The sequence below is a fragment of the Sorex araneus genome, chromosome X, assembly GCF_027595985.1.
Source record: "Sorex araneus isolate mSorAra2 chromosome X, mSorAra2.pri, whole genome shotgun sequence".
NCBI lineage: Eukaryota > Metazoa > Chordata > Mammalia > Eulipotyphla > Soricidae > Sorex > Sorex araneus.
The window spans coordinates 131,175,588-131,199,552 of record NC_073313.1 but is presented as its reverse complement, the minus strand read 5'-3'; the positions used below and the strand labels follow the sequence as shown (position 1 = coordinate 131,199,552).

General features: G+C 37.2%; 1 protein-coding gene across 1 annotated transcript in view; it reads left to right on the top strand.

Moving 5' to 3' along the window:
* The window catches only part of DACH2 (dachshund family transcription factor 2), a 299,991-nt gene that overhangs the window by 150,327 nt on the left and 125,699 nt on the right, over nt 1–23,965 (top strand). Inside the window, exon 3 of the mRNA XM_055121151.1 lies at nt 22,026–22,184. Coding sequence (XP_054977126.1) covers nt 22,026–22,184 — 159 coding nt within the window. The remainder of the gene's footprint in view (nt 1–22,025; nt 22,185–23,965) is intronic.

Here is a 23,965-nt window from a genome sequence, read left to right as displayed (position 1 = left end):
TGCTATTTTTCTGTGTGTGGGATTTAACTGTTTTTAACCATTTGACCATTTGCTTTTTATAGAAGGCCTTTCAGTAGTTCTTGCAGGATTGGTTTAGTTGTACTAATGGTCACCAGCTATTTTATGTCTGAAAATATTTTTATTAATCCCTCAAATCCAATTGACAGATTTTGAGGGCTATGGTCTCTGGTTTGAATTTTTTTCAGTATTTTGAATATGTCATTGCAGTCTTCTTGCCTGTTTAATTTCACATGGGAGATCTTTTGTGATTCTAATGTTATTCGCACCTATTTGCAATTTTTCCTCTCTTGATGCTTTGATTAGTCTATCTCTCTCTTCAGTTCTTGCCATTTTGAATAGATGTTGTCTTGGTGTTGCTTTGTTTGGATATATTTTGGAGGTCTCTTGAATATGTGCAGAAGCCTGCTTCTGAATATTTGGAAAGTTCTGAGCTATTAACTCTTGTGTAAGTTATTCCCTTTTTTTCTCTCCTGCTGTATTCCTGTTATTTGTAGATTATTTCTTTTGTTGTTCCCTTCTGCTATTTTACTTTTTTTTGCCCCTTCATTGTGATTGAAGAGTTGCACTTTGACATCTAGACTGCTGATATGATTGGTTCTACACATTCTGTATACTGTCACTGTATCTTGCTGTTGTAGTCCTTAAATACTTCTATTCTTTGTATGGATTCTTTCCAACTTTGAATCAATTGTTCTTTGAAGTGATTAAATATATTTTCCTGTGATTACTTTGCCATTGGCAGTGTTTGCTTAATTTCCATTGCCATCACATGGAGTACTGATTTGTGGTCCTCCTCATTCATATCTGAAAGTTTTGAGAAATAGGAGAACTTACTTAGACTTTTTAACCTGTTGACTAATAAAGAATTCCTTTGCTTTTACAAGGGTCATAGGGTTTTGTGGGTGCTGGCATTGGCGCTTGTGTATTACTAACAGTTCTGGCCTTCTGCGTTGTTTTACACAAGCAGGCTATTGTTTACACCTCTTTTGATTGGCCCATTTTCATTCTACTGTAAATTTATTTCAGTGGGACAAACAGATATATTTAGAGTTCCTCCCTTTTAATTGTGAGAACTTTTGTGTAAAGTATCCTGTGGTCTTATCAGTGTTATTTTGCACCTGCCTTTGTATGAGTTGGGTGAAGTATAATAGTTGTGTGTACACTAAGGTATCTGCAGTGGCAACAGGTATTGGCATGGTCTATCCAGTTACAGCTGGTGCAGAATGACTCTTATGTTTCACATGGTACTTGGATGAAAGCAGTGTTGGTACAGGGTGAAAGTGTGCAGCTTCATTCTGGTCTTTGTACCTGGATAGAGAGGAGTTTGGATTGGCTGCTCCTGGTTTGTGGAGCTGTCAATCAGGGTAGAGCAAAATGGCTCTGGGTGTCCACATGATTTCTGGGGAAAGACAGGATCTGTTATCACCAGGACTGGGTGGGGTGGGAGAGGGTACCATTCTGTTTTTATATTTGTTTTAACTTTCTTGTGGTTTCTTTACATGTATTGTATATTAGTCCTTTATCATATATATGTAAATATCTTAGTACATTCATTGAAATTAACTCTTTGGGAGGTTGTTATTTTTCTTGTTTGTTTTGTTTTAGGGCCACACCAGGTTGTTTTCAGGGACTGTTCCTGTCTCTATTCTCAGGGATAACTCCTGGATGGTTTAAGGAACCATACAGTGTTCCAGAGACCTAACTTGGTTTCTCATATGCAAGACAAACACAGTGCCCAAATAGTCACTATTTGCAGTTGAAATTATAATATATAAAATGGGTCCTAAGAATTCCACCAGAAATTCTTTTCAATAATAATCCAAGCAGTACATGGTGGTTTACAATATCAATACTAAGAGATACCTGTTGCACTCCTAGATGAGAAACAGACTAAATAGAATACTCCATTTATAATAGTGTCTAAAGCTATTAACTATATATAAATCAGCTTAAGAAAAAAGATGAAAGGCCTTTAACTGGAGAACTACAATTTACTGAATAGAAGCAATGGACAACCTTAGAAAATGGAATAATATTCTAATTTCATGGAGTGCAGGAATCATTATTATCAAAGTGATATCCTACTTACATATAGATATAAAAATTCTCATTAAAATAGTATAGTTTTCTGCATAGTAAAAGAAATTCCGTATAAAATTATAAGACACCTTACTGAATTGAGGAACATATTTAATAAAAGTTTATTAGTGAATAACCGAGAGGTACAATAACAGACTTGCAAACTTTCATGCTTGTGTTTCAGTCATACAATGATATCATCAAGTATCCATTCCTCCACCAGTGCCCATTTTCTACCACCAATGGTCCCAGCATCCCTCTCACCACCCCCACGCCATCCCCCCACCCAGCCTCTGTGGCAGGACATTCCCTTTTGTTCTCTCTTACCTTTTGGGTGTTGTGGTTTGCAACAGAGGCATTGAGTGGCCATTGTATTTGATCTATAGTCTAGATTTGGTATGCATCTCCCAATCCAATTGGTCTTCCAAACAATGGAGGAAAATATTTGCACACAATACTTCAGATAAATGGTTAGTAGCCAGGATATATAAAGCACTCACAAAGATCAAAAACCATATATCAAATATCCATCTAATGTGGGGAGAGGAAATTAACAGATGATTGGAAAATTATGTGGTATGTAAACACAATGGAATATTCACAATCCAAAGGAAAGATGAAACCATGCAGTTTGCTGCAACTTACAATGAACTAGAATATTTCGTGTTAAGTGAGAAAGACAAGAGCAAATACAAGATTGTCTCACAGATGTGTGACATATAGCATAGCAAGACAAGGCAATTGCAAGTTATCAAAGTTGGGCAAACTCTAGACACTGGATTAAATGAATGTAAAGGTAACGGGAGGTGATAAATAGAGGGAGAAAAAATGGAGAGGTGGACAGGAGGTAAAGGTTAAGGGTCAGGGCAGAGCCTTGGGCAAGGCTGGAGTGTAGAGGCAAGGTATCTACAGGAGAAGTATCTGTGGATACCTAAACCATGAGAGAAATTGCAACTGTAAGGGTGGGGCATAAACAACAATAAGAAAACTTTAAAATGTATCTTTTAAAAAGAAATTTGGGGATGGGAGGGAACTTGGGCTACTGATGGAAGGATGTGGATATGAGTGAAAGGACTGGAGTTCGAACATTTTATGCTTGAAAATCTATCATCAACATTGTAAATCATGGTGCCTAAGTAGCACTATAGCACTTTCACTGTAATCCCATTGTTCATTGATTTGCTTGAACGAGCACCAGTAGTGTCTTCATTGTGAGACTTGTTGTTACTGGTTTTGGCATATTGACTAAGCCACAGGTAGCTTGCCAGGCTCTGCCATGTGGAAGAAATACTCTCGGTAGCTTGTTGGGCTCTCTGAGAGGGACTGAGGATCTGTAACTGGGTCGATTGTGTGCAAGGTAAATGCCCTACCTGCTGTGCTATCACTCAACTCCTTAAGTAACAAAAGTAAATGACTTGTATCCCTTGTCATCCTGTTGCTCATTAATTTGCTCGAGCGGGCACCAGCTATGTCTCCATTTGCCCCTATTGCATGCTAGTGTAGCCCAATGGCTTCAGCTCGCTCCAGGAACATGAAGATGCTCAAACAGCTCATTCAGGGTTTTGACAAAGAAGTCTGAGCATCTCGTAGGCCAGGTGTTCTTTTGATGCCCTGTGGAATCTAGTCAGTAACATCTCTAATCTAGCGGTCATCTCCAAGTCACATTACATGTCCAGCCCATCTGATTTTCGACAACTTGGCAAACGGTACAGCGTCCCTAATTCTCGATTGTCAATGGAGGTCAGAACTACGGATTCCTTCTCTCACTTGAATGAAACATGACACTCCAAGCATAGCTCCTTTGATTCCTCTTTGAGGGACCCAAATAGTGTTCTCATCCTGTTTTTGTAGGGCTCAGGTCTCTGAGGCGTATGTTATTGCAGGAAGAACGGAAGAGTCCAAAAGATATGCCTGGAGCCGGAGGTTCTTCATCCTCTTAACCACTTCTTTGACACTCTTGAAGAAATTCCACGCCGCTTTCTTCCTCCTTCACAGTTCAGGTGCTAGGTCATTTACCTTGTTGAATTCTCAACCTAGGTACACATACTGCTGCATTCAGAGATGTTCGTTCCATAGAGAGCAAATGGAACATCAGGAACCAGTCTGTTTCTCATGAACATTGTCTGCGTGAAATTCAGCTGCAGACCTTTCCACACTCACAGTCAAAGTCGGCCAGCATTTGTACCACTTGGATTACATTTGGTGTTATTAGAACAATGTTATCAGCGAAGCAGAGGTAGAGCAGTTGCTGACTGTCTATCTTCACTCCCATTCCTTCCCATCCAGTTGTTACATGACATTCTCGAGGGTGGCACTGAAGAGTTTTGGAGAGCTGGATCACCCAGTCGAACCCCTCTCTTTATGTTGATGATCACTTCCTTGTAGAATGGTGAGATCCTGGTGGTGAATCCGTAATACAACTCACGGTGGATCCTGATGTACTGAGTTTAAAGACCCTGTTTGACCAGGGCTTCAATGATCACTTCCATCTCAAATTAAAGGCTTTCTTTAATTCAATGAACATTAGACAGAGCGACATCTTGAACTCTCATGAAACCTAAATGACCTTGTTCACCGTGTGGATATTGTCTATCGTGGTGAATCTTTTTCGGAACCTGGTTTGCTCTCATGGTTGTCCTTCGTTTAGTGTTCTGCCAATCCTATTCAGGATAACTTGAATAAATAACTTGTAGGCGACGGACAACAGGCAGATCGGGCTATACTTGCCAATGTCATGGATGTCTCCCTTCTTGTGCAACAGAACAGTCCTACTGGTTTTCCATTGGGACGGAAACTAACTTGTATTCAGACAGGTAGCATGTGAAGAGCTGAGCCAGTGTATTGACGAGTATTGGCGGCAGATTCTTCAGGTTTGACCTTATTTGGACCGGGTGCTGTACGCTTCTTTACCAATGAAATGGTGCATTGGATTTCAGAAGGGAGTTTGCTGGGAAAGACATTTGGCATGTGGTGAATTTGGTATGTGGGCAGGTGGACATGGCTAGCGAAGAGATCTGAGTAGAAGTCATGGATTACCTTTTCCATTGCCCTTCTGGAAGATATGGTAGATCCATTAGGATGTCAGGGGGCAGTCATCTTGGTTTTATATTTGGCAAAAAACAGGCAGGCGTTGTGAGCACTTTTCCTGGTTTCTGCCACATCACCCAAGACTGCTGCTCTTCTCTCTTTGACGTCTTCCTTTATCGATTCTCTGCACAGCTTTGAGAGCTCAGACATTGCCTTGCGATTGCCTGAGGCTGGCGCCAAAACACATTGGGGAATGAGCTCGAGTCTCTGAAGACAGGCGTCCTTTTGTGGCTTTATTTCTCTTGGAAATAAAATAAATATTTCTCGAACAATCATGGAGGTGCTGAACCAGTTGATCACATTCCTTGTCGATGTTGTTAACGACGGCATCTTTCCATATTGCTGCACTAGTGCCATAGAGCTCCCAGTTGGTGGTTGTTCTGAGAGTTTTCTTCTTAAACTTTGCAGCCCTTTCTCCCCACTTGCTCCTGAAGTAGAATTTAACAAGAAGGAGATGGTGGTCTGATCTCATATGTAAGGGAAGATTAGGGAGGGGACCAGGTACTGTAGATAAGGGAGGAGTAGAAAGGGGGGAAGCTATTATAGATAAGTGAGGAGTAGTGGGAAGGATCACTGATCTCGATGGTCCACAGCCTCATAGTGTCAAGGAGGAGGTAATTGTGCCAACTGGGGAAGAGCGAACCAACAGGTGCTGCCCAGAGATGCAGGCAGGTTCAGGGCTGGACTCCTTGCATTGATTGTGTCAATCTGGCCAGTACTTTCTGTACTTGAGCAGCACGTCCATGCACACAGTGTGTGGCGTGTTCGTCAGTGTGCAGATCGTTACAATATGCCATTCGCATGGCAGGGCCTGGCAAGCTACGCGTGGTGTATTTGATATGCCAAAAACAGGAACAAAAATGAGCCTCATTACCCTGGACCTGGATGAGCCCCCAATACAGCAGTGTTAAAAAGGACGAACAAAGAGAGGCTGCTAAAATCTCAGGGCCGAACCAGGCTGCCAAAAACAAAGAAGGACTAAAATGACTTTCTGCACTTTTAATGCACATACGCTGGCATCAGAAGCATCCATCGAGGACCTGATGGTGCAAGTGCAAAAGATCAAGTACGACATAATTGGATTGACCAAGACGAGAAGGTATCAATCACATCATGCCATTTTCAACACTAACCTGGCCATGAATAATGATTAGTTTGAATGCCTATCAACCCTAATTGGACTATTACACTTGAATAGATGTGGCTGATTGCTGGCAGTTTCTATCTTTGTCGTCTACACACCAACATCCAACTACGACGAAGAAGAAAATGAGAAGTTCTACATGGAGCTGGAGAAGTTCCATAAAGAAGACCACACCTTCTACAAGGTCATTGTCGGTGATTTTAATGCCAATATAGGATCAAGAAGGTCGCCCGATGAATTTCACATTGGGATCCATGGCCTAGAATGGAATGAACAGGGTGAGAGACTGTCTGAGTTCATCATGTTGACCAAAACCATCCATGGTAACTCGCAGTTCCAGAAGGCCGAATCTAAACGTTAGACATGGGTATCTCCCAGTGGACAGTTCCACAATGAAATTGATCACATCATATTTAATCAACGATTTTGCCTGACCGATTGTCCCAAAATTGCAAATGGGAACATAAGTAAATGTAGCACTGTTGCACTGTCATCCCATTGTTCATCAATTTGCTCAAGCGGGCACCTGTAATGTCTCCATTGTGAGACTTGTTACTGTTTTTGGCATATCGAATACTCCATGGATAGCATGCCAGGCTCTGTCGTGCAGGTGAGATATTTTCGGTAGCTTGCCAGTCTCCGAGAGGGGCAGAGGACTCGAACCAGGGTTGGCCATGTGCAAGGCCAACACCCTACCCGCTGTGCTATCGCTCCAACCCACATAAGTAAATAAGTAATAAAAAACAGTATAACTCATGAATCAGAAGGTAGAGTAATGTAATTATACCTAATTAGAAAATTCTGTTTATACACACCAATGAAAATCTCCAGAAATAGAGAAAACATTTTACTACAATAAATTATAACAATAGGTGTGCTTAGAATAAAATGTTAAACTTGTCCATAATGCATTAACTTTCTTTGTAAGTCTTTTTTGTAGTCTATGTATTCTATAATATTTAAATAAAAGACAAAGAAACAGGAATAACTAAAAGTGTCAGTAAATTTGGTCACAATAACTTGTGATAGTAACATTTAGTGGTAATGAAGAATGTATTGACAAAACAGCCATTGTAGTCAAGTAACTACTCTTTCCATTCTGTCACACTGTCATCCCATTGCTCATTGATTTGTTCGAGCAGGCACCAGTAATGTCTCTCATTGAGAGGCTTACTGTTACTGTTTTTAGCATATCCAATATGCACGGGTAGCTTGCCAGGTTCTGCCGCTCAGGCTCATACTCTCAGTAGCCTGCCGGGCTCTCGGAGAGGGGCGGAAGAATCGAACTCGAGTCGGCCACGTGAAAGGCGAACGCCCAACCGCTATGCTATCGCTCTAGCCCCTTTACATTCTACTCCAAAATAATGTATATTCGAATTTTAAATGTAAAACTGTTTAAAATATATTATTTTTATGATTGCATTAAATATGAAATATAATTTATTGATAATGGCTCTGTAGTTAAACTATCAAATAAAGAAACAACATTCAGAGATTATAATCAGAACGAAACATTTCTAAAACCTTTATTAAAAGTAAATCAAGTTTTTGCTGAAATTGAACAAAATTTAAAACTTTTACTTTTCTCCTACAGAAATATTACAAAACATAAAAATAAGTGAATGGAAAGTTTCATAGAATGTTATTTTATTCTATAAAATCATTTTATTTGTCTCTTGTAATATATCCTGTCAAGAAAATGAAAAATGATACAGATTTAGGAGGATAATAGTCTCAGAGTAGTATCTTTCTTATTGTTATTTCTGTATCATCTGTTACAAAGTAAGACCAATTCTCATACCTAATTATAAACAACGATTTCAGAGTCATTAAACAAAATACATTTACATTAGTGCTATTATAAAAAGATAGTGGAGGCAATAAAGATTAGTTCATGCTACACTTCTGTTTTTCAAGCACTGAAATTGTATATCAAGCTACTCAAAGACATACATTTGTAAACCAGCAATGTGATAGAATGTGAAAATGTCTCCTCTTAAACAGCTTAATTTGTTACTCACATTTTATTATTACTTTTCGCACATTGCATTTCATTCTTATCATAGATAGCTTAAAGTTGAAAATCATTGTACCTAGTAATAGGAAGGTGCCTGGAGGTAATTCTTTCTGCTCTAAGAAGTCATTTTCTTGAAATTCCAAAGAAGCATTGGCTCAACAAAGCTTACATATGAAAATCGATTACAAGATTGAGTGCAAGTAGGTTATTTTTTTTTAATTATATGGGCTTTTCTGTTATTTTTTTTATTTTTTTTAAATTTATTTTATTGAATCACCAAGTGGAAAGTTACAAAGTTCTCAGGCTTATATCTCAGTTACACAATGCTCAAACACCCATCCCTTCACCAGTGCCCATATTCCACCACCAATAAAAACGAAAACAAAACAAAAACAAAAACAAAACAGTATACATCCCACCCCTCACCCCCAACCCCCCCCCGTGCGTGTGTGATAATTTCACTTCCTTTTCTCTTTACCTTGATTACATTCCAGATTTCAACACACAAATCACTATTGTTGTTAGAGTTTCAAAACAGACTCACTATTTTTGTTGGAATTTATCCCCCAAGAATACAGCTCTATTGACAAGGAAATATTTGATAATAAGTTTTCCACTGATGAGAATGAAGAGATAAAATGTCGCGCGGCCGCGGTTTACAATTTCTGTATTATAGTAATTAAGTCCGCGAAGATTTAAGTTTGAAAATGAATCATTTCCCTTCCTGGAACAGCATGTAGCCAAAGTTAGTTCACAGTCTCCATACATGGGTGCAAGCACTTGCTGGAACCCCAATTCCTAAAGCTGTCTCTGGTTCCCGCTCGTTCCACATCCACCGGCTCTGCAGAGGCATGGGCACCCGGGCCGAAAACCCGGCCGGCCGGAGGCTTTTCTGTTATTAAGACAATATTTCATATAATACAGGGAAAGTTACAAAGTAGGTGATTCATTAAAGTATATCATGTAAGATACCTCAATGGCTGAAATTTGTAGTGCCTATATTTTCCTTCAATGAATGCAATTTCCATTAATGTAAATATATTCACAGAAAATGGTATTTCTGAATTTTTGCAGTACACAATATGTTGCATTTTAGTTACAACTTTCCAAAATGGAAAATTGATTCATGGAGCATTTTAAGGGTTTGTTCATTGTATGGAAAGATGTATAGTTAATTTGGTTTAGAGTTATTCTAAACTGAAGGAAGAAAAATGTAGTTGATCTGTTTCCACAGCAAATGAGAAATAATACTTATTTTTTGTTAGTTTTAAGTCTTTCTTTTTTAAAAAAATATTGAATGACCGTGAGATATTTACAAAGCTTTCATGTTTGAGTTTCAGTCATACAATGATCAAACACCCATTCCTCCACCAGTGCATATTTTCCATCCCTCATCCCAACCTCCCGTGCCTCTGTGGCAAACAATTTACCCATACTCTCTATACTTGTGGGCATTATGGTTTTCAATATAGATACTGAGAAACTATCACATTTGGTCCTTTATCTACTTCCAGCACATATCTCTCATCACAAACGGTCCCTCAACCATCATTGCCTTAGTGATCTCTTCTCTATTCCAGCTGTCTTCTCCCTCAGCTCATGAGGGAAGCTTCCAACTCTGGAGCAATATTCCTGACCCTTGTGTATATTGTCCTTTGGTGTCAGTCTCATATTATGGTACTTTATATTCCACAAATGAGTGCAGTCATTCTATGTCTTTCACTCTCTTTCTGACTTATTTCCCTTAGCATGATACTCTCAATGACCATCCACTTATCAGTGAGCTACAAGATGAGGTGTAGAGAATCTCCAGACAACAGCAGAAAATGGAAGAGCCTCAAAATGAACCAACAGATGTCAAGAGAAAATCGGGATGAAGCCAAGAGGAATACCATAAGAGTCATTGAAGCCCCAGAGGGACAGGAGGAAAACCATGATGAAGAAGAAACTTTCAAAGACATTGCTAAGATGTTCTGAGAGCTGAAGGGCACATGTGACCAGATTCAGGAGGGCCGAAGGGTACCAGCTAGAAGAAATACAAATAAAAATACTTCAAGACACATCCTTATCAGAATAACAAAAACCATAGACAGAGACAAAATTCTGAAAGCAACTTGATCAAAGAAAGAAATTGCCTATAAAGGAGCATCCTTAAAATTTATAGCAGACTTATCTGATGAAATCCTCAGGACCTGAAGACAGTGGTGGGATATAGTAAAAAAATTCAATGAAATAAATGCCTCACCAAAAATACTCTAACCAGCTAGACTGTCATTCATATCAGAATGAACCACACACAGTTTAACAGACAAACAACAGCTCAGGAACTTCATAATCTCAAAACTATGGTTACAATAACAACTAAAAGGTCTAATTCAAGAAAAGACAAGCCCCTCAAATACACCAAACTTCAGCAGAAAAATGGGACAAAACCCTGTAACAATAATCTTTCTCAATGTTAATGGGCTAAATGCACCAATTAGTTATAACTTTTTCAAGAACATTCACAAAGGCTATTTTTTTTTCAAAATTTATACTAAGAATTTTAGTATTGTATTATGTGTGGAGAGATGGGGTTTTGAGAAAAGGGCCATTTTCTTTACTATGATGCATTGCACAACAACTAAGTATTATCTAATATGCCTGAAAGAAATGTAATTTGGTTACTCTATACTTCTAGAAAAGGAACTAGGCAGTTGACAATAGAACCATATTTGAATTAATAGATTTCTAGAATTCAAATTTAGGCAATCACTGAACTAAATTGTCACCCTTACCTATGAACTAATTTTTTTCTTTTGGGTCACACCCCGTGTTCAGGGGTTACTCCTGGATCTGCACTCAGGAATTGCTCCTGGTGGTGCTCGGCAGACCATATGGGATGCTGGGAATTGAACCTGGGTCGGTCACATGCAAGGCAAATGTTCTACCCCCTGTACTATTGGCCCAGCCCCACGTTTTTCTTTTATTATTATGAAGTTAATAGCACCAGGAATAACTACTAACCATATGCACATAGGTGAATACCACAGTTTATAAGAAGGACAAAATGCTAAATATATATAGATATATATAAGCAGACCTTGAACCCCACCCACTGGCCCACAGACGGCTCTCACGAGGGACTGCTTTCCGGCTTTCCCTGGAGGCACCCCCCTACTCTGCTTTCCGCATCCCAGAGTCCCAAGAGGCTACTGGGGGCATGGCTTGGTTCTCTGGGGGCGTGGTCTCAAAAGGGGGCGTGGCTTCCTGCTGGAGCAGTGGCCGAGCGGCTGCAGTTAGTACTCCTTTATTTAAGCATCTGTATGCTTATATATGCTTATGCATATATATGCCGGATGTATAACCTTTTTCTCTGAAAAACACACTGGCCATCTCAAACACTCTATGTCAAATAGTCCACTAGGTTATACTAACTTCCCAGTAACTATCAGTGAACAATAGAATTTGCACAAAATCTTCATATGTAGAGCATAGCCTTAAATCCTTCACTAGAGGCCCCACATAAATCCAGAGGAGCGTCCGAGAGAAAGGAAGAATTCTCGAATGGGATCAAGGCTACCGTCATCAGTGTAGCACAGCCAGAGACCCCCCCTTGCAGCAAGAGGGAATAGGGATAGACAATTAGAAGGATCCAACTTGATACTTCCATAACAATATGAAGAAACAGCGAAAATCCCCTCCAAGAAGAGAGAATGAAGAAAAGATCCCAGAAACCTCAACAGGGGCTACCCACGTATACAACCTCTCAGATAAAGAATTCAGAGAGGAAATATTGAGGAGAGTCGATGTATTCCAAGCAACCATGGAAAAGACATCCAGCAAATTAAGGGAGGGTATAATTGAAACATTGGAATGGTCCACCAAGAAAATGCAGAAAGAAATGAGAGCAGAAATTTCAAAGCTACGAACAGAAGTCACACAAATAAAGGAATCTGTAGATGAACTAAAAATCTCAGTAGATGTCCTCAACAGTAGAATGACTACAGCCCAAGACAGAATCAGTGAGCTTGAAGTGAGCTGCACAAAGCTTACAGACAACAACAAATAATGGCTATAGACCACAAAATGGCTCTAGAGCAAATCAGAGTCCTAAGGGATGACCTCAAGAGGAAAAACATAAGAATCATTGGAGTACCAGAAGCTCAGGTAAGCAACCCTAATGAAAAAAACACAGTGAAACACATCATTTCCAAGAACTTCTCAGAACTGGAGAAGGCAGACATCCATATCCAAGGAGCTCGAAGAGTACCAGCAAAAAGAGACCCAAATAAAAAGACTCCAAGGCATATCATAGTCAGAATGATGGATGTTGTGGATAGGGACGCAATATTGCAATCAGCAAGGTCAAAGAAGGAAATCACATATAAAGGAGAACCCCTTAGATTTACAGCAGACCTATCAGAGGAAACCCTCCAAGCTCCAAGACAATAGTGTGACATAGTGAAAAAACTCAACGAGATGAATGCCTCACCAAGAATACTTTATCTGGCTAAACTCTCACTCAAACTCGAAAGAATCATACACTATTGCTCAGACAAACAACAGCTCAGGAACTTCATAGACTCAAAACCAAACTTAAAAGGATTAAAGGGGCTAATGTAAGACAAGGAAGAACCCTACAAACAAAACAAACCCAAAAGAAAGATGACACAAAACCCCATGCAATAATCTCTCTCAATGTCAATGGCCTAATAGATGCGTATTAATAGTCACAGAATAGTGTCTTAGAAGAATGATGTGCTCTAGAAGGGGAGAAGGTTGACTACCATTGGCCGAGTTTATTCAGAATCCTTTCCCTCAATAAGAGGGAATAGTGCTAGTGAATTTGAAGGTTTTACCTCTATACAAGCACAATAGCATGAAGAAACAGCACAAGTATCCTCTTCATGGACAGCATGCAGAAAAGAGTCCCGAATACTCAGCAGGGTTTAACCACAAATACGGCCTCTCCAACAAAGAGTTCCGAGATAAAATGCTGAGGCTGTTCAAAGAACTTAAAGAAGCAATGGAGCAGGTATCCAGAAAATTAAAGGAAGAAATGAAAAAAACAGTCAAATGGATAGCCAAGAAAATACAGGAAGAAATGAGAGTAGAAATAAGAAAGCTAAAAAAGGAAATGTCACAAATAAAGGATTTGGTAGATGAAATTAAAAACTAAATGGATGCCCTCAACAATAGAATGTCTACAACTGTAGACAGAATCCGTGAACTTGAAGATGAGCAGCAGAAATTGTACAGGCAACAACAAACAATGGAAAAAGACCTCAAAATAGCTGTAAGGCAAATCAGAGACCTAGGGGATGACTCCAAGAGGAATAACATTAGAATCATTGGAGTACCAGAAGAACAGAGGGTAACCCCAATGAAAAAGCTACAGTGAAAGAAATCATTGCTGAAAAGTTCCCAGAGTTAGAGAATTCAGGCATCCAGATGCAAGGAGCCAGAAGGGTGCCAAGCTAAAAGAAACCCTAATAAAAACACTACAATGCATATCATAGTCAGAATGATGGATGCCATGGATAGAGACACAATATTGCAAGCAGCAAGGTCAAAGAAGGAAATCACATACAACTGAGCACTCCTTAGATTTACAGCAGACCTATCAGAGGAAACCCTCCAAGCCTGAAGACAATGATGGGATATAGTGAAAAAACTCAATGAAATGAACGCCTCAACAAGTAAAATTATCCATCTAAATTCTTACTCAATCTCGAAGGAACGATACACAATTTATAGATAAACAACAGTTCAGAAACTACATAGACTCAAAACCAAATTAAAAAGGACTAAAAGGGTTCCAGTAAGATAAGAAGGAAAACATCCATGAGCACAACAAACACTTACAGAAAGATGGCACAAAACCCCATGAATAATCTCTCTCAATGTCAATGGTTGAAATGCACCTATGAAGAGACACAGAGTGGCGACATGGACCAAAAACTGAAACCAACATTTCTCTGCCTACAAGAAACACATCTGAACAATCAGAACAAACACAGACTCAAAGTTAAAGGGTGAAACACAATTTTGTAAGCAAACAACTCCCTCAAAAAATCTGGGGTAGCCATACTAATATCTGACAACATAGATTTAAGGTTGAAAAAGATGAGAAGGGACAGTTAAGAGTATCTATAAATTTTCTATTAATCAAGGGATATGTACAACAGGAAGAAATCACACACTTAAATGCATAACACCCAATGAGGGACCATAAAATTACGTAAAACAACTGCTAACAGATTTTAAGAAAGACATTGCTAGAAATACAATAGTAGTCAGAGACTTCATCACTGCCTTGTCACCTCTGGATATATCAACAAAAACAAAACTCAGCAAGGAAACACTGGCTCTGAAGGAAGAAATATAAGAGAGAGTGCTAACAGACCTATACAGGGCTTTACACCCCAAAAGGAAAGAATACACATTCTTTTCCAGTGCACACAGAACATTTTCTAAATTAGGCCACGTTCTGGGTCACAAAACATACCTCAATAGAATCAAGAAGGTGGAAAGTGTATCATCTATCCTTTCAGACCACGATGCACTGAAGATAGAAGCTAATCACACGCAGATGCTGAGAACCAAATCAAAACCTGGAAATTAAACAATTCAATGTTGAATAATGAGTGAGTCAGGAAAGAAGTCAAGGAAGAAATCAAAAGATACCTTGAAACAAATGAGAATGAAGACACAAGCTACCAACACCTATGGGATGCAGCTAAAGCCATGTTAAGAGGAAAATTGATAGCTTTGCATGCATTCCTCAGGAAGGAAGAAAGGACCTACATAGATAACTGACCGAAGGAAAGAAATAATAATACTTAGAGCAGAAATTAACGGATAGAAACCTAAAAACAATCATAAAGGTCAATGAAACCAAGAGCTGGTTCTTTGAGAACATTAGAAAATTAACATGATTGATAAACCACTAGCAAGGCTCACAAAGAAAGTGAGAGAGAATCCTAAGAGACCGAATAAGAAATGAAAAAGGGAACATCACAGCAGAAACCAATGAAATTCAAAAGATCAGCAGAGACTAATCTGAAAGTCTGTATGCCACGAAACAAGAGAACCTAGAAGAAATGGATACATTACTGGATTCCTATTATCTCCCAAGACTTAACCTGGAAGTCTTGGAATACCAGAATAGATTCATTAATATCAAGGAAATTGAAACTGTAATCAAAATTCTTCCCAAATACAAAAGCCCAGGCCCAGATGGATTCACTAGCGAACTCTTCTAAACATCTAAAGAGGACCTGTTGCCAGTTCTCCTCAAGATTTTCCAGGAAATTGAAGAAAGAGGAACTCTCCCAGTTTCTATGAGGCATATAACTCCCTACTACCAAAAGCAAACAAAGACACCAATAACAGGAAAAATTACAGGCCAATATCCCTAATGAACATGGATGCAAAGATCCTCAACAAAATATTAACAAATAGAATCCAACAACTCATCAAAAAGATCATAATCCACGACCAGGTGGGATTCATTGCGGGGATGCAAGGGTGGTTTAACATTTGGAAATCAATCAACATAATCCATCATATCAACAAACTAAATAAAAACCATATAATCATGTCAATTGATGCAGAGAAAGCATTTGACAAGATCCAACACCTGTTTATGATGAAAACTCTCACCAAAGTGGGTTCAGAAGGAACTTTCCTCAATATAATCAAAGCCGTCTACCACAAAATTTCAGCAAGCATTTTCCTCAATAGGGAAAACTAAGGGCCTTATTGCTAAGATCAGGGAAAAGAAAAAGATGCCCACTCTCAACACTTCTGTTCGATATAATACTGGAAGTACTTGCAATAGCAGTTAGGCAAGTAAAAGACATTAAGGACATCCAGATAGGAATGGAAGAAATCAAGCTCTCACTATTTGCAGATGATATAATACTATATCTAGAGAATCCTAAAGCCTCTACCAAGAAACTCTTAGAAACAATAAACTTCTACAGTACAGTCACAGGCTATAAAATCAATACCCCAAAATCCATGGCCTTCCTATATGCAAATAACGAGACAGAGGAAAGTGACATGAAAAAAGCTATCCCATTCAAAATCATGCCCCAGAAAATCAAGTATTTCGGAATCAGGCTAACTAAGGAGGTAAAGGACCTCTCCAAAAAAAACTACAAAATGCTACTCCATGAAATAAAAAAGGACATGAGGAAATGGAAACATATGACCTGCTCATGGATAGGAAAAATTAATACTGTCAAAATGGCAATAGTCCCCAAAGCACTATACAGATTCAATGTGAACCCTATAAGAATACTCATGAAATTCTTCAAAGAAATGGATCAAGCACTCCTGAAATTCATATGGAACAACAAACACCCATGGGATAGCTAAAACAATTCTTGGGAAAAAGATGACGGGAGGCATCACCCTCCTCAACCTCAAACTCTACTACAAAGCGGTAACAATTAAAACAGCATGGTACTGGAATAAAGGAAGAGCTGCAGACCAATGGAACAGGGTGGAATATCCCTACACACAACTTCAAATGTATGAACATCTAATCTTTGATAAGGAAGCAAGAAATGTGAGATAGAGCAAATAAAGCCTCTTTAACAAATGATGCTGGCATAACTGGATAACCACATGTGAAAAAATGGGCTTAGAACTTGACCTAACACCATGTACAAAAATCAGATCAAAATAGATTAAAGACCCAACATCAGACCAGAATCCATAAGGTACATTTACGTCAAGGTCGACAAAAGCCTCCACGATATTGAGGCTAACAGTATCTTCAAAGATGACACGCCACTGATCAACCAAGTAGAAACAGAGATAAACATATGGGACTATATTGAACTAAGAAGCTTCTACACTGCAAAAGATACAATGACCAAAATACAAAGAAAATCTACAAAATGGGAAAGAATATTCACCCAATACCCATCTGATTATGGGTTGATATAAAGGATATACAAGCAGTGGTTGGAATCTGCAAGAAGAAAACACATCTAACCTCATCAAAAAATGGGGCAATGAAATGAACAGAAACTTCCCCACCCACTACCAAAGGGCCTGGTTCTCTCTAGCAATATCACAAAGACATTTTCATCCACCCTTCTTCACTACTAGGTAAGATGTTCTGTAGATCAATTGCCTGACTTCACTCAATATGATGCCCTATAGCTCCATAAAAGTTGGGAATATTTCATGATTTTATAATTTCTTACAGCCAAGTAATATCATACACAAGATATATATTTATATATATTATATTACAATTTCTTGATCAACTCATCCATAGTTGGACATTTGGTTTCTCCATGTGTGGCTATTTTTTGAGGGCGTCACACCCAGCGATTCACAGGGGTTACTCTTGGATCATGCAGTCAAGAATTACTCCTGGCAGTCCTCGGGGGACCATATGGTATGCTGGGAATCAAATCTTGGTGGTCTGTATGCAAGGCAAATGCCCTACCTGCTGTGCTATTGCTCCAGTCCCTATGTGTGGCTATTTTTTTATTTTATTGAATCACCATGAGATAGTTACAAGCTTTCATGTTTGGGTTACAATCACACAATTATCAAACATTCATCCCTCCACCAGTGCACATTCCCCACCACCAATATTCCCAGTATACCCTCTTCTCTCACCCTCCATGTCAGATAATATTCCCCATACTCTCTCTCTACTTGAGTGGCTATTTTAATAAGCACTGAAATGAACAGAGGTGTACTATCTTTTCAAATAAATGTTTTTGCATTTGGGGGATAGACGCCAAGAAATGGTATTTCTCTGTCATATGAGAATTTAATTCCTTGAGAAGTCTTCATGTTTCTTTCCAGAGAGGTTGAACTATATGATATTCTGACCAAGAGTGAATGTAGGTTCCTTTCTCAACAGATCCTAACAAACATATGTGTTTCCTCATTTTTATATATGCTGTTCTCAATGGTGTGATATGATATCTATTTATTATTTTATTTACTTTATATTAATTACAAGTTACCACAAAATTATCATATGCTTTCTAGTCATCTCTCTGTCTTCTTTGGAGAAGTGCTTGTTAATCTTCTCTTCCCATATTTGGGTGCACCTTTTGTAATTGCTGTTGAACAAAATTGGTGTTACATAACTCTAGGATATTAATATTGTAACTGATGTATTGAGTGCAAATATTTTCTCCTATTCAGTAGAATAAATATTTTCATTTTAGGTTCTTTTGCCATGCAAAACTATGTAAAATTTGATGTAGTCCCATTTCTTTATTTTTGTATTTTGTTTTTGTTTTAGTTTTTGTTTTTTCCTCTGGATCTGAATCATTGAAGACATGTCTTTGGTACATTTCCTGGAGAGTTGTTCCTATGTTTTCTTTAATGTATTTTATGGATTCTGGTCTAGTTGGTTTGCTACCATAATGCTCATCCCTAATTTTTCAGTCTTCAATTAGCCTGTTTAATTTTTTCTGAATTTTTTTCCTCAGGCTGTGTTTATTTTAGAAAATTAAGTGTATGCAATAAAAAAATTTCAATAAATAATTGAAGTGTATCTCATGTAAGGAGTAAAAGGTTTTTTTTTGGGATATGTTACTGTGTTTCTATGAGGATTTTGCTTACTATGGCATTTATTCTTTCTTTCCTCTATGCAGCTTTTCAATGTATTTTCCAGAGGTGATTTAGTTTCTAAGTATGTCATCGACTCCTGTTTATCTGAGAATGCTTTTTTCTCTTCAACTAGAAGTACTAACATTCCAGAATAAAGGGTTCTCTTTTGAAATTCTTTTCATTCAATTAGTTGGATACATCGTTCTATTACTTCTAATTTTTCAAGCCAACGTATCAAATTAAACCAAACCCTCCACGTCTAAGCTTCTAGCTTTGTCAATTCAGTAATTCATAGGAACAATTGATTATCACTTTCCCATTTAATTAGAAAAGTTTTTTCCATGTAGGCATGACTTTGACAACATATGACATATTTGACAACATGTAACTATAACAATCTGGTGCTTACTAGTCTGAAGATCATCTGGTTGGATTCACCAAAAGATCTACTTTAAAATTAGATAGCAAGTTTGACCACAAGTGTTCTTCAAAGTGCCCTGAAGGGGTATATTCTAAAGTTCGAGTAAAAGAATCTAAGAGTGAGATAGGGTTTTTTTCTGTTTTTTTTTTGCCACAGAAGAGATATGGTTTTATTTTATTTTTTATTTATTTTTAATTGAATCACCGTGAGCTACACTTACAAAGCTTTCATATTTGAGTTTTAGTCATACAATGATCGAACACCTATCCCTCTACCAGTGCACATTTTCCACCACCAATTTGCCTAATGTCCCCCCCAACCTAACCCTCCCCTTCCTCTGTTGCAGACAATTTCCCTCTTGCTCTCTCTCTACCCCTATGGGCATTATGGTTTTCAATGCAGGTAATGAGAGGCTATCATTTTGGTCCTTCATCTACTTTCAGCGCACATATCCCATCCCAAACAATCCCTCCAACATCATTGACTTAATGTTCCCTTTCCTATCCCAGTTGCCTTCTCCCCCAGCTCATAAGGCAGGCTTACAACCATGGAGCAATCTTCCTGGCCCTGTCTCTACTGTTCTTGCGTGTTAGTCTCATATTATGATAGTTTATATTTCAAAAATTAGTGCAGTCATTCTCTGTCTGTCCCTCTATTTCTGACTCATTTTACTTAGCATGATATAAGATCAATATTTTAAGTGTTTTATTTTATTTTATTTTATTTTATTTTATTTTATTTGTGGTTTGCTTTTTTGGTTTTGTTTTTGTTTTACGGCAAAGGTTCTGATTCTTCACTTAAGTATCATTCCTCACTGACTCTGGGATACCATATGAGATGCCTGAGTTAAACCTGACTCAGCCAGGTGCGAGTCAAATACCTTACCTCTGTATTATCTATTCAGTCCCCAAATTTTTTATTAATTCATAATTTCTAGCATTTTCTTAATTGAATATTGAATATTCATGCATAATTTCACAATCACATTTCCAAAAAATTCCATAATTCTAAAACTAAACTTCTGCAAACTTGGCAATTGAAAACAGAAAATAAAAATGTTAACCAATTGATCCCTACATATGGATTAATTAATTCTAAGAAAACAATTTAAATGAATGGTGCTGCTACAAAGTACTTTAAAATTGTGACAAATTTGGAACACAAAGTTCAGTGTCTTATGCACTATCAAAAATTAACTCAGTATACTAGTATGTAACAGTTAAACTTTATAGATATAACTGAAACATGACAGTGTTAGTGATAAAAAGTTGAGAGACCATATGAACAAAGTTTGTGAGGGATCTAGAAAAGTGAAAATAATTGCATATTTGAATATTAGAAATATGAGAATTTTGGTGTCTATCTACTTTGCTTAAAACCAGCAAATGAATATGTTTTACAGAGTTCCCATGTCCCAAATCCTTTCTTATGTGTGAAATATGAATTTAAGCAGAAGACAGAATACAATCAGCCAGGTGAGAGGTAATGCCATAGTCCCAAGCTAGAAACTGAAACAGAACTAAAGTTCCCTGAATGAATGAGCCATATCAACCATAAAGAGGGACCTGTCAGCTGTCCAGATACCTACTTTGATTTCTAAAATCAAATTATCAGTTACTAGAGTTATTTGAATCATTCCTTGACCAGTACATTTAAAGTATTATTAAAATAATTTCTTGAAAATAATTGGCTTTATTCTGCAATGCTTATTTTCTCTCCATGTGTAAATTGATGAATTATTAATTATACAATGTAGAAAATTAACAATCTATATTATTACATATTTATGTACACTTAACTTCACTTTCTGGCTGGATGATCAAAGTAAAGTATAATTTCAAATCTCTGAACCTAATTTTATATTGTATCCTGGTTATTCAGTGCAAAAGGCTACTATGTATGACATATGACCATATTAGCTTTTCAGGGATGAAACTGAAAGCAGATAATCTCACTGTACTTCTCTTAGTAAATGTTTGTTTTTTATTATTTGAGGTGCCATATTTACAATATTGTAAATTATAGTTTCCCTTATTCACAATGAAAATCACATATAAGTAATCATGCTCACATGGGTGGTTATTTTTGCAAGAACAGCAGCTTTTTATTAGAATAAAATATATGTGTTTTGGACAGTGGAATGGGATGGCAGTGATGGTCAGTTAATGACGTCTTTCAATAGCTAATCATGAGTCCATATTGATTCATAGTACCTGCAAGGTATGTGGATCTATGTAATTAGTATTACTTTTCCCACCAATAAAAAGTTTTTGAAGTTGTCATAAAAATGAGTTTGAAGCTAGTATACATGTAACACTATAACACTGTCATCCCGTTGCTCATCGATTTGCTCAAGTGGGCACCAGTAACATCTCTATTGTGAGACTTGTTGTTACTGTTTTTGGCATATCGAATACGCCATGGGTAGTTTGCCAGGCTCTGCTGTGCGGGAAAGATACTTTCGGTAGCTTGCGGGCTCTCTGAGAGGGATAGAGGAATCAAATCCGGGTTGGGCGCATGCAAGGCAAACGCCCTACCCACTGTGCTATCGTTCCGCCCAGTATACATGTACAATTTTAATAAGTAGTATTAATTTTTCAACCCTAAAGAGGAATTTTGAAAACAATCCTAAATTTGGTTCCAAATTATAATCTGTTCATATGAATGTTTTACAGGTGGAAGCGAATCCTCCTGGGATAAGAATATGATTCAGCCTACTCTTGATGTTCATGGAATTCAACATGAAATTCCTCATTCATCCATGATTGACCAACCAGATACTGGTGATGCTCCTATCCCCAACCAAGTCTCGCAGAATCCCCTACTGAACAATAGTATGTATACTATCTTTGTCAAACTCTGTGTATAGAAAAATGTGCTAGCAAGTTCTATTGGATCCCTGTGGACTTGCAGGGATAATAAATTTCTCTTTAATAAGGATGAGCAATAAATATTTAGAATGGCTGATAAAGAAAGGTTCATTTCAAAATATTGGATTTGTAGAATAAAGGTAGATTGAAAAGTTATAAACAGCAAAATAGAGGTACAAATGAGACCATACAGCAGAGCAATTAAGCAAATTGAATGTAATCATAAAACACATCATACCCACAAAATAGTCACATATGTTTGGGTTTTGTTTTATACATTTCTTTTGAGTTCTGTGTCACTCTTTGATTTTAGAGAAGTCACCAGACATTTATAAGTCATGTTTCTTCATCAAAGTAAGAATTGTATCATACCTGCTCAATAAGGTTATAGAAGGTCTACAGGTATTAAAAGAAAAATTGTAAGTGACGTGCATGTAGTGAGTACTAAACAAACTTTTTTTGTGTATTGTGAAAAGTATTATTTTCACTGTAATAAAACCAAAGCTAATCAATTTAAATTATTATTATATAGTTTAGCAGCCTGAAAAGCTTAGAAATGTTTATCTGAAAGTAGATCTTATGTACATACTTTGCCCAAATTTCCACTTTTCTCAGGAATAGGAAATCTGCGAGAAATATATCATTACCTCAGAAGTGTTCAAAATCTTTGAAATTTTCACTCTTCCACAAAAAGAATTAAAAAACCATAGTAATCATAAAATATTATGTTTTTCTAAAACTAATTGAAACCAAATAGTTGTTAAGAATACAAAATAAATCACAGTAGCTGAGTTTAAAGGAGTTGCAATTAGGGTCTATGAAGAAAGGTCAAAATGTTCATTCCTCACAAATATAAAACCTAATTAAGATTTATGGCACTACATTATCCCTGGAGCATTGTACTTATCTTCAGAAACCAAGAAAGCAAGAATGAAATAGAGGACTTTGAAATATTTAGAATTTTGAATGCAAAAATGTCTAACAATCCATAATTCTATGCCCACCAAAATTTTTTTAAAAGTGATGAAAATATTTGTCAAATAATAATTCAAGCACTTTATCACCATATAAACTTTTCTGCCCAGTATAAGAAATAAATATATGTAATGTTAAGAGAGAAGAAAAGTTTCATTAGTCAGAAACTTTGATCTACATGCTACATAAAGTATGAGCTAGAAAATGAATAACTAAATGTACATATTAATTTTTCTTGTATTAGTTAATATAATAACACTATGCCCAAGATCATAGGAACTACATAATGCTTAATTCGAATACAATTGTTGTATAATTAATAGCAATATTATAAGAAGGTAGGAATATAATTACCCTACAACAATATGTACTACAGTAGTCCAATATTATTTAAAAGTGAATTTAGATAAATTGCAAAGTGCATATTTCACACTCCTATAAAACTACTAACAATTTTTACTAAATATAATTAATAGTATAAAAGTGGAGAGAGATAACAACAAGAGTTCAAGACAAGATAAAACATAAGAAAGAAATAAGGATGGCAAATAGAAATAATAAAAAGTGTTATAGGTATTCATACAATTGTGATAATAACTTTATTTGTAATTTGTTTAAATATTGCAACTGAAAAATACTGTGTTATATGTGCTACTCATCTGGGCTACCAGTGGCTCTTCCATTACTTATATGCACTATACTTACTAGCAAATCACATATCGAGGGCCAAGAAAATAGCTCAAAAGGCTGTAGCACATGTTTGAAGAAAA